This window comes from Anabrus simplex, chromosome X, assembly GCF_040414725.1.
Source record: "Anabrus simplex isolate iqAnaSimp1 chromosome X, ASM4041472v1, whole genome shotgun sequence".
Classification (NCBI taxonomy): Eukaryota; Metazoa; Arthropoda; class Insecta; order Orthoptera; family Tettigoniidae; genus Anabrus; species Anabrus simplex.
The window spans coordinates 1,489,161-1,502,030 of NC_090279.1; the positions used below are offsets into that span (position 1 = coordinate 1,489,161).

At 39.9% G+C, this 12,870-nt stretch overlaps 1 protein-coding gene across 1 annotated transcript in view; it reads left to right on the forward strand.

The window, feature by feature from the left end:
- Nucleotides 1-536: 536 nt before the first annotated feature.
- LOC136885956 (uncharacterized) overlaps nt 537-12,870 on the forward strand; it is a 49,752-nt gene continuing 37,418 nt past the window's right edge. The window contains exons 1-3 of the mRNA XM_067158656.1: nt 537-577; nt 3,420-3,549; nt 5,407-5,502. Of these exons, the coding sequence (XP_067014757.1) occupies nt 3,484-3,549; nt 5,407-5,502 (162 nt within the window). The 5' untranslated portion in view covers nt 537-577; nt 3,420-3,483. The remainder of the gene's footprint in view (nt 578-3,419; nt 3,550-5,406; nt 5,503-12,870) is intronic.

Here is a 12,870-nt window from a genome sequence, read left to right on the forward strand (position 1 = left end):
TCAATTAACATCATTTTGATTCAATTCATCAATTCCAATGTATCAAATTACTTTCCTCCAACTAGTTAACCTAAAATGGGGTGACATTGTTCCAGGACCAAAGTCACCCCTTTTTAACCTCAAAATTGTCTTCTTAAATAATTTGTTGATTATTGCAGAATATATACATTTATTCTTTAAAATATTGGCTGCTTCTTGATCAGCATAATATTCAGCACTAAATGTATACTTACCAAATTTTTGCCACTTTTCTTGACAATGACCCATGTGAAAGTTTTCAGATGTTGTTCCCGCCAATAAAATATAAAACCAAAACAAACTAGTGCTGCCCCAATAGGAATTATCCTGAAACTCAAACAGTTGTTTCAGTGTGCCCAACATATGTCCTTAAAAACATGAGAGGCCACGAAATCCAAGTTTCCCCCCACCGACTGCAAAGGGAAAAATATATTTAAAACTTCCCCAAGTGGACCAATCTCACCATGTAGGACCAATCTCACCCCAGTTGACGGTATATCTAAATTTAGTGGAGTGGAGAATTTTCCTGAAGAGCTACGCAGGCGAACAGCTGCGGATGGTAGTTTCAAAAATAAATTGCAATGTGTAGTGTGTAATTTTAATTATTGTTATGCCGTGTTATTTACCTCTGTGTGCAATTTTATAGTGTCGCTGTGAATGTTGAGTTGTTCTTTACACTGTATGCTGCGACATATGGTAGTAGCGTTTGAAATCTTGAGAGGTTACAAGTAACTATTCTCAGGTTTCCATTTAGGATTCTGTGTCTTGTTATATCAATGTTGTTATGGAGATTCTTCTGTATCACATCATTACCTCACAGCAGCTGTATTCGGTATTTATTCGTGATGATTTATGTAACGCTGATTTATTGGTGTGTAAAAGACTTCCTGGGACGAGTGGTGGAGAGTTTGCATGGGGCCGAATCCTAGGATCACCAGCTCTGAAAAACGTTTCTGTGGTTTGCCCATTTTATAATAAATTCACCTGCCGCTGCATACCTAATCTTGTCCCTTTCCCTTGAAGTTGTTGGTGCAATATTAAACTGCTAGCAGGAATGAAAGAACAATCTTCAGGAATAAATTCTGGATGTAGAAACTGTAAAAGGTTGTTACTTGAAAGTAAAACCAATAATATATTAATAGAATAACCTGTGATGGAGAGAACAAGTAAACACGGCACACTTCAGTATTGTTGAAATATATGTGGAAATATACAAAATACAGTAGAATTGAGCATAGTTTGCCAAATAGATATGTGTTTACATAGAAATCTGTTCCCTGGCAATGTGTAAGAATCGACTCAATTAGCCACAGGTACGAAGCTTGTATTAACTGTAGGAGAAATTGTAGCATTCATTGTTAGTGCAGTATGTTTACATTTACAGTAAAATATCACAAAGTGACTAACGAACACTGCTATTGGGTGAAATGAATTCTCTGAGGCACTGCTTGAGGTACTCAACATAGACAAGTTTTGTACCGCCTGGGGAACAATAAAAATTGCTAAATATTTAAACCAATTGTTTTACATGGAACTCCCTTCAAGGGGCGCTCTGGTAAGCACCACTAGGTTGGGTCATTAGACATGGCATGCACAGAAAAATAAAGGAAGGACACTTAAGTCAAGGTTGGTGGCATTGTTCGATGAAATGAGCTGATAGAAGTATTGTATAAATTTATGTCTTCGTCTCAACAGAATTTTCTTCATTTTCCATTAGGGTCTTCTGGGTTGAAATGTGAATCAAGTACCTCCTCAGTTTTTCTCTCTCCAACACTCTCTTTCTTAAATATTTTTTCTACTTTTACTCCACTCTTCTCTGTACTCTCCTTACCGTATCCATTCCCCCCTTTCTGGGCATTCTCCAATGCCTTTCTCCTATGACTTTCTCTATAAATACTTACTTTGGATCTCTGTCCTCTTCCATTCTCATCATGTGTCCATTACCATTTCAGCTTATGGGTCTCCATCTTGCCTTTCATTCAGGGAATCCAATTCCCTCCCTGATTTCTATGTTTCTGACTTTATCTTTTCATGCATTCCCTATTATTTCTCTAATGAATTTCATCTTGGCCTCTTGCATTCTGCTTTCATCATGTTTTATTGTTATCCATGTGCCTGATGCATATGTCAAAATTGGTGTGTAATACATTGTGTGCAACATTTTCTTGCATTCCTTTGGGACGTCCCACTTACAGACTATATATCTCACACATTGGTAAAACTCATTGGCTTGTTAAATTCACTTTCTAATTTCTTAATTTATTTTCCCATCTTCTGCAATTATTCTCCCCGAATACTTGAAGCTTTCCACAACTTCTAATGGTCTTCCATTTACTTTAATATTCCCAATTCCTTCTCTATTACCTCACGTCACCACTACTATCATACCCTGTTCATTACTTATTTTCATTCCATATTCCTCTATCTCCTGATTCCATACAGTACCTTGTTCTTGTGCTTCCATTTCACCTTCTCCACATATTACTGTGTTATCTGCAAAGAGTTAGGCCTTAGTCTCCTTGGTTTCCCATTTTTTGTTGTATACTTTTGTGGATTTCATTCATGACTGCAATGAAGATTGGAGGGGATAAAACACATCCTTTTTGAAGTCCTGTTTCTACTTTGAACCAATTTGTTTGTCCTATCGTAGTATTCATACTACCTATGCACTTTTTGTTCATGGCTTCTAGGTTCTTCTCCTCTTCCTGCTTTTATCTTTTTTTTATCAATGCATCCGAGATCACTTGCCATGGTACACTGACATATGCCTTCTGAATATCGATAAATGTAATCACTGAATCCTGCGTAAATTCCCATCTGTCCTCCATCACATTCTTTAGGTTCAACGGATTAAAAAACTTAAAAATTATGTTTGCACTGAGTATGGAGTATGACACCATATGTAAGTGAAGCAGATAATAACTGGTGCCAAGAAAAACAGAGTTGAAGCCTTTGAAAGGCTGTGTTTTCAGAAGAACTTGAAGATCATATTGACAGAACATGTCTCAAATAAAGAGACACTGAATCAGCTTGATGAGAGGAGAATGGTTTGAGATAGCTCTTAATACGATATAAGGAGGCATGTAATACTAGGGGTCCTTTCACTATGATCTTGATATTGACAGATGTATTAAATCATATTTCCTATGAAAGTGATCAATGTTATAGAAGTCATGTAAAACTGGGGTCCTTAGCTTTCATCGAAGTATCGGTCATAGAAAACTTGAGGTCCTATAGGTATGATCACAATATCAACAGTCATGTAAAATTTTGAGATTTTCAGTATGATCATCATATTGATGGTCATTTAAAATTACAAGCTTGTTGCTTAGTCTGTTGACAAACAACATAAGTAGCAATGACAGCAATAAGGTAATATATTTTTCTGGTTTATGTTTCAGTGTAAGGTCATTGGAAGAAATCAACAATCCCAGTACCTTCCAACTACTTCAGCTGTAGTGTAAAATGGATCCGGAAATAAAGATCAAAGAGGAACCAGCCTGGCTTGAAGAAACAACAACTGCATCACCTGTAAGTCTCATTCCAGATAACGTTATAGAGTGTAGAAATTAACCCTTAATAGCTGAATAAGTTTGGCAGGAGCATAATTTTCTATGTGCTTCCTCAATATTAACACCAGAAGTCACCAATTGCTGCATGAATATTTATGCGTAGTGTGACTCTTTTTGTTTCCTTGTCTAGGAATACACCACAATGCACTACACAAAGCTGCCAGCTCTTAGGAAGTTAAGATTGGGGTTGGATAAGTCTGTACTCTTTACTGTCAATATCAAAATTATTTTGGATTAGGGGTTGCACCTCTTCTATTTTTGATCTAATATCTTCCAACACTACTGCACCACCATTAGTACCACATGTTAAAATTATTTACTTCTATCATAATTAGTGTAGAAGAAGTTCAATCACAAATATTTTGTTCGTGTTTTTGAGACTGGATACTCCAGTCTGCTAAACAAAAAGTCAACACAGGTGTGATTATTCTGTGTTACCCTCAGATCCACAATGTGCTGCAAATGTGTGTATTAAGGAAAGAGCAAATTTGCCCATGGCATATGAGGAATAAAATAGCTCAAAATCTGAATGTACATTCTCTCAAAAGTATTTTACATAGACGTTGAATTAATTTAGAAGGGCAGAATAGTGCTTAGCGCATTTTATTCTTGAATTGCGGGTCAGATTTTATGTTATATAGAGAACCATGTGTATAGGCTCTAGAATGCACAATTTCTGAGAATAATTTCTTTAATGTGTTCCTTCTTTGTGGTCTCTAACACTTTAAGGACTTAAGGCACATTAAACAAAAAAATTTCTTCCCTCTTTTTCATTATTTCCCTCCCTTTTTTGTGCATCCTTTTCATTGATTCCTTAGTTCAGCTACTGTTCTCTTCTATATTGAATGGGTTAAGTCGGTATATTCTAGAACTTAGTAAGTTAACTTATATTAGAACAAAAGCTTTGGATCATAGCCCCTCCCCCCCCGCTCCCCTCCTCGTTTAGTGCCGACAAGCTTTTATGAATCCAAGTGAGTATTTAAATGTCTCGTAGTAGATCATTAAAGATCTTTTGTAACTGCAGATGTACACTCCAACACTGCTGACTCTCCACTGACAGTGTCCTCATCCCCACAGTTCTTCACAGAACACTAGATAACATGCTTGTAGTAGTAAAATATTTCATTTCTGGTTGCTTTGACTTTGGGCTACATCACATGTTTTGCTGGTATATCACTGTGGTAAGCCTGCTTCTTTCATGTTTATTTTTTTATTTTACACTTGGAAGCATTGAAATATGTTGTTTGAAACAGAACTGTCTTAGTGTTTTATGTAGCCCCTGTGATCTCAGCAAAACCAGAATAGAGAATGTGATTCCATTCTTTCAAGTTATTTTAATCTGTTTATAAACAAACTCTATGCTGAGTACAAAAAATTCTTTAAAACAGTTGTAACACTTCTGATTGGTTCAAACAACTTTAAAGATTCAATTGATATCATTGTACATATGAAAACAGTTCATACAATTTAGTGTTTGTGCCTATGAATGCTTCCTTCCAAATTCTGTGTGAGATGGCCCCAATTCCATCCGTGGTAGTATATCTTCTGATATGGCTAGAAAATGTTTCCCATTTTATATTTTGTTTTCAGTCCCATCCTTTCTCTGACATAAGGACTGAGCAAGAATAGTAAGACCATTCTCAGTACAGCCTTTGGTTATAACAATCCTCTTCTGGTAGAAATCTTCCTTAAACATTTGTGAAATTCTGAAAGTAACTGTAATTCTGGAAATTAATGAATTAACATGCTCATTTGCTGGTGACTATATGTGTAGATGTGTGTTGTGAGCATACCTAATATATCTTATTTTCCGCAGGAAAATATTGAACATGTATCGGAAGTGATAGTTCTGAAAGAAGAAGTTAAATCAGAGTTAACAGAGCCAGGGTCGATGCAGGAAAACTCTCTTGAGGTAATGTTTATAATTTGATAAGCCTTCGTCAGGTAAAGGAAATGGTTAGAAAATGGCTCTGGAGATACCAGAGTTTGATCCTTCATTTCAGTGCACATGATTGATAGCCCTACAGAAAATTTACTTTTTCATTGGATTGACTGTTTACTTTCCTAATTTTCATTTTTCCTTCAAGTTGTTCCACAATCTTGCGTTATGAATTAGGAAACAATTATTATTATTATTATTATTATTATTATTATTATTATTATTATTATTATTATTATTATTATTATTATTACCGCGTTTTGGTGGATTAGCAGAGGTGAAAGAAGGTGTGGGGGTGAACAGGTCTCAAAATACGAAATTAAAGTTAAGACAAAATTTAACAAAGTTATATTTTCTTTTCAAGATTAAGAAAAAAAAACAAATAGAACAGGTACTTAGTAGCCGAAACACAATTTGAAAATGTACAATTACAGTGATTACAGGATTTGGGCTCCGAGAGCCAGACACACAATTCTTGAGCTATAAGCCGAACCTTACGATATACAGAATTCAACAAAGGGGCAGAAGACCCCAATCATGCCCTGGAGCACTTGCTCCCAATTAAATAGTAACGCCTCCTTGAGGCACGCATAAACAAATTTTAAGAAAGAGCGACCCGCTCTTCAGTTCAAGGCTATCAAAGGCCACACCAAATTCCACCTTCAAGTTGTCCTCCAAGGACACATACTCAGGGGTAAAAATACCCAACCTACTGAGGCCTATTCAGAGAAGAAACAGAAATATTACATGGCCTTTAGAATACCAACTTGAGCGGAGGCGTTCTTGCACTCCTAATATACTTTATATAAAACCTGCTTGGCCCTAGGCCGTTACTGCAAGGGCTAATCCCATACTAAAGAGGTGACTTATATAAGAAGAGAATTTACATTACGTTAAGGAAGAAACGGTCGAGAAAATAAGTTCAACTCAATGCAATATGAATGGGAGCTCGAGAGGGTTGAGCACTCTCTATCCCAGTTTGTAGTTTACAAAGATAGGATTGACACTAAGTGTCTTTACAGATTAGAGGAAAGTTACATGGTGAAAGGCTTCGGACCTGCCCCGAGAGTTAAACTGCTGAGCTAGCAAGAAAAGAATTTATTAAACGGCCATTACCTTGTGGTTGAACTGCTGCCCGAAGAAAGAGGCGCTTCCCGCCCCCTGCTACGTACTTTACACACTGATAGGTGTTACTGAAGTGGTCCGGAGACCCGAAAATCAGCAGTTTATAAACCCTCGCGGAAAGTTCGAGGCGTTTCAGGAATGAGAACACCCTCCCACAAGAATTTTATTGGCTAGGGTTAAGCAACATATCCAAGTTGAAGAAGATACACCTGATTGGTCATAAATTAATTAAAGAAATTCGGGATTGGCTAATTTCAAACCTGGCGGAACAAAAGGATTAACATTGCCAACACAAACAATGACTGAAGGAAATTTAACAAAGACCAAACTTATGAACACAAAATTTCTCCAAAAACATAGTTCTTTCACTTCGCACTAGGTTGCATAATTGTAATTCTTTGGTAGTGCCATCAGGAAGAGAATGTCCACACTTCTTACTACAGGCAAAACAAAAATACATCGAAAACGACCCAGTTCAGATACTTCAAAATTTACAAGTAGTGACATCTTCTGAGAAACTTGAAAATTAACACATTAGATAAAGTTCAGACTTCCTCCAGTAGAGGAGTTTCAACTGGCGCAAAGTTTGAATTAGCGGCGTGGAGGTGTACCGCCCGGTACAGACCTCCCCCCCAAAAGTTCCTCCAAGGGGTGACACAGAAGAACATAAACTTTTGTTTCAAAATAAGGTCCAAGTTATGATGTTGATATAGAAGTTAATTGCCGGAGCATTTATAAAAATTTTCTAAATTTGGTTTGATTCGGTTTCAGAATTCTTTATAGTAACTTTAGATGTAAAGTCTTTATGCTTGTAGAGGTTGAATTCAGAAGGGAACTTTTAGTTTTTAAAGTTGAGGAAAATTTTTTCTAAGTCCAGCAGATATTGCAGTTGGATTCAAAACTGTAGTAATTGTTGATATTAAATGTCCATGTAGCTGATTACGTATATCCAAGGTTGATTAAGTTAGACGGCCAGACCGGCCGCTGCAGCTTGTGTCCAGGGAAGGCCGCTCGGACCCCTCAAGTACCCTGAGATACCGCTCGCCCGCACTATGAGAGGAGTAGTGGAGTTGAAGCAAACCTCGCCCGCGGCGAACATGCAGGTCGCGGGCCAGTTACAGGTTGTGCGCCGCACATCAGCCTTGGCCGGGAGAAGGACTCCGGCTCGCCGTACGCTGGTTGGCCTCATGGGCCCATACCCTACCTCAGTAGCGGCACGGCACCGCGCTGCTGCGGGGGCACTGAAACATTAAAACTCGGCGGCAGAATTTTGTTTGACCAGAATGATTTTAGGGTACATTCATTGTGGGGGAACTGAGGGGCCAGCGGCGTAGAAATATTTATTTCACTTGAAAGCCACTGTGTGTTTGTTGGGCAGGAGACGGGAGCGTGGTAATGGCCGTGGTAAGGACAGGATGGCAGTTTAACTGGTCAGGGAAGGTTTACAATAAACGGTTACACACTAAGGAAACAGATTCCAAGGGCAGAAGGCCTTAAAAGTGAAACCCCTCAAACAAAAATATAACCTTCATATTTCTTTCAAAATTATATGAAGCAAGTTAACACAGAAATTACACCGGTTTCACCTGTGACAGGTGAACTCTAAATATCCTCTCGGTGGCTGGATTGCTTAGCAATAAGGTAACGGGAGTAAGGAAATCGAGAATAGTACACGGCCCATGAAATCTGGGGGCAAGCTTGCCCGCGGGAACGAAATTCTTGACCATCACCTGGTCCCCTACCTTCAAATTGGTGGGTCTCCGTCCACGATCATATCTTTCCCTAAACTTTTCATGAGACACTTTAAGATTGGCTTTAGCCTTCTTCCAAAGATCTTTAATATTATCTGGGTCTATTGTCTCGGGTAGAATGTCACTCAGAGACCAGAGGTTAGAGAGCGGCGTGTTGGGAACAAACTTGAACATCAACGAAGCTGGAGTACATTTATGAGATTCATGAACCGCCGAATTCAAAGCAAAAGCTAACCAATGCAGGGACGTATCCCACCTAGAATGATCTTCATGATGATAGGCAATAAGCGCGGACCTGAGATTACGATTAACCCGTTCAGCCAGAGATGGTTGAGGGTAATAAGCAGAAGTTGTCACATGAGAGATGAACAGGTCAAAGCAGAATTTACGAAATAGATTAGATGTAAAAGCCTTAGCATTATCAGACACAATATATTGACACGGACCAAAAGAAGCAAAGATTGAATTTAGACAAGTAATGGTGGACTGAGCGGTAGCCAGCTTAGTCGGAAACAACCAGGAAAATCTCGTAAAACCATCTACACATACAAAGATGAACTTGTTGGCATTTCCCTTTGACTGGGGGAGGGGTCCTACATAATCAATATACAGGTGTTCCATTGGGCGCGAAGCCTGATGAGAAGACAAAAGGCCTACCTTGGTGGACATGGTGGGTTTACTAAGCAAACAAGACTTACAAGCCTTTACTAGTTCACGGATTTCACCGTCCATACCTTTCCAGATGAACCTTTCTCGAGTTTTAAAGATTCCTAGATGCCCCCCTAATGGGGTCTCATGATAGTACTTGAAGATCATAGGTACAAGAACTGCTGGAATGACAACTTTCATCATCTTATCATGCCTCGAAGGGCAACATAAAACTCCATTCTTCAGTACATAAGGGACAACATGTTCCCCAGAAGAAAGGGTTTCCATTATCAAAGCCAGCGTCGGATCTTCACGTTGATATTTCTCAATGTCCCTAAAGAGCATGGGAGCATCTGTTAAGATGGCATTAACCTCAGAAAGTATGGAGTCGGGAGGTGATGAGCTATCGACCGGTTCATGGGTCTCGACGTCGTTGGAAAACATACGGCTGAGTCCGTCTGCGACGACATTTTCGGTACCTCTGATATGCCTAACGTTGAATTGGAAGGCAGAAATTCGGATGGCCCAACGGGCTATACGACCAGTACGACGCGGCCTACCTAAGACCCAGCTTAAGGCTTGATTATCCGTCTCCAGGTCGAATTTGACATGTTCCAGATAGAGACGGAACTTTTCTAAGGCAAATAAGAATGCCAAACCCTCGAGCTCATAAATGGAATACTTGGCTTCTTGAGCCGATAGAGTCCTAGATGCAAAGGCGATGGGTCGCCTCCCTAGTTCAGTCTCTTGAAGAAGGACTGCAGCTACCACCGACGACGACGCGTCGGTTTGGACTATGAATTTCTTCGAGAAATCAGGCATAGCAAGGACAGGGGCATTACAGAGAGCTAATTTAAGATCTTCAAAAGCGGCTTGTTGAGAAGGCCCCCACTTGAATTTAATGCCTTTCCTACGAAGAAGGTTCAAGGGCGCCGCTCTATTAGCGAAGTTTGGAATAAATTTCCTGAAGAAATTCACCATACCAATGAACCTGGCGATACCTTTGATATCCTTGGGAGGTTTAAAATCACGGATGGCCTGTGTTCTAGAACGATCGACTGCAACACCATCGGGCGACACAATATGCCCTAGGAATGACATGGAGGGCTTAGCGAAGGCAACCTTTGAGAACTTCACAGTTAACCCAGCCTTACGAAGGCGATTGAGAACTTCTCGCAGATGATCTAGATGTTCTTCGAAAGTCTCCGAAAATACGACGACATCATCAAGATAGTGATACAAGTACTCAAATTTGATGTCGGTGAAGACCCTATCTAGCAGTCTAGTGAGTACAGCTACTCCCGTGGGGAGCCCGAAAGGCATGCGGTTGTATTCATACAAATTCCAATCCGTGGCAAACGCTGTAAGGTGTTTAGACTCTTCGGCTAGGGGAATTTGATTGTAGGCCTGATTCAGGTCGAAGATGGTAAAGAACTTGGCCTTACGAAAAACAAGAATGAAGGTCAGGAAGGGGCACAGATTGTAACACTACCTTACGATTGAGAGCTCTATAATCAATGACAGGCCTGAAGCCCCCTTGGGGTTTCGGGACTAGGAAAATAGATGAAGAATACGCCGACTTAAAGGGCCTAATAATACCATCCTTCAACATTTGATCAATGATTCCTTTCAGAGCCTTCATTTTAGGTGGAGATAGCCTATAAGGTGGAAAACAGACAGGAACCGAATCCGTGACCTCAATTTTGTATTCGATCAGGTCAGTAACACCAAGAGTAGCGGAGAACACCTCTGGAAACGACTGACACAACTTACGAATACTATCAGCCTGCTCCTCAGGTAGATGTCTAAGGTCTAACAACATCTCATCCTGGGTAGGCGAAATAGAGGAACATGATACAGAATTACACTTTAACAAGGGGATTTTACAATTGGAAGCAAATTTGAACGTGCACGACTTACTCTGAAGGTCGAGCACTAGACCGGTGTGAGAAATGAAGTCAGCTCCCAATATAATGGGGCAAGACAAGTGCTTGGCCACAAACAATTTAATTTTCCAAGTAAATTTAAAAATGCGAATTTTGACACATAAGGAACCTAAAATTTCTAATGGAGAAGAATTAGCCAAAACATATTGAACAGACAATGAACAATAGTCAGGAAGTTTACAAATAGATTTCAATTTCGAATACCATTGAGCCGAAATAATTGAACAAACACTGCCTGAATCTAAAAGAGCTGTTACAGGTTCATTATTTAACTCAATTTTGAGAAAAGGTACGGGTGCGGGGGAGTCCGCCGCAATCCTAAGACATTCTTTGGGGCATTCAAAAGATGAATTTGAAGACTGAATTTTCCCTGAATTTTCGACCTGTTTACAAGGAGCTGAGCCTTGGGAAGCTGAATTAGTCGACTCAGCCAAAGCCGCTAGTCACTTATTATTAGTGACATTGGTGGAAGTTGCACTAGAAGTTGAGCAGGAGGGGGTGCTATTCGAATTTGGGCAATTCTTAGCGATATGTGAGAAAGCTCCACATTTAAAACAACCTTTGTTTGCCATTGTGAATGTAGGTAGCGAGGAAGAATCTCCTAAGGGAGAGGTCAATAGGAAAACCGTTAGAGCTCAAACAATCTCTGCCCCATTGGACAACGAGTCTGAACGCCGTACCTCGTTGAATAATGTACGTTCTGTTTGCCCTACTAGATTTGACCAATGGACATTTATTGCGAAGATGGTCAGGCGACCCGCAAGCATAACATTTACGGGGTGTTACTGGTCGGCGAGCTGGAGGCCGAGGATTACTAAAAGAAGGAGGGGGTTCTTTCGCGACATGCAAGGAATCAGCGTATCTAACTCCTTCCACTGAGGCGGCCAATGCTTCATGTTCAGAGAAGGTTTGCGGGCACGCCGCGAAACACAAATATGACCTATAAGACGGTGAAATACCTTCCACAATAGCCTGTACAATCTGATCTTCAGGGAAGTGAAGAGCAAACACCCTAGTATAGAACTTAATATCTTGGATGAAATCTGCCAAGTTTTCATCCAACCGCTGTACACGATAATAGTACTTCTGAATAAGTGAGGACCTTGCCCTAGCCGGAATTAAGTTAGCTAGCAAGTGGGCGTGGAAGTCTTCAATAGAAGATTGTTCGGCAATGGCTCTTACTATTTTGTCTGAGAGAACACCAATTGCATAAGGATAAATTATCTGTAAAATTTGACATGGGGAAAGAGAAAAAACAAGAGCATGGTCCTGAAACTCAACTAAAAACCTTAAGAATGAAATTACTTCACTGGTGGTATTAACAGAAAACTTAGAGATCCCTCTGAGCAACATTGCTAATGGATGAGGCAAGCTGCTGAACCCAGGTGACATAGTAGGTAAAGGTTTAAGTGGCAAAGAAGTTAATTCAGAACGTACATTATTCAACGAGGTACGGTGTTCAGACTCGTTGTCCAATGGGGCAGAGATTGTTTGAGCTCCAACGGTTTTCCTATTGACCTCTCCCTTAGGAGATTCTTCCTCGCTACCTACATTCACCGTAGTGGGTTGATCAGTTTTAGGAGGAACTTCCCCAGTTAACAATTGGGTAACCTTACTGGACAATTCAGAGAGATTTTCAAGAACCACACTAGCTTCCTTCCTCTGAACGTCATTCAACTTCAGAGACAACAGATCGTTAACTCTATTAGAAAAATGAAATAACCTGGCTTGATTGGGAGAAGGATCATTTTCTTCAAAAAAGGTAATGACAGATTCTAGCTCAGTAGTATTGTCAGTGATCGTGGAAAGAGAGCCGTCAATTTCTATCTCTCCCAAAGTGGGGATGGAAATGGGCAAATCAAGGGACTCTC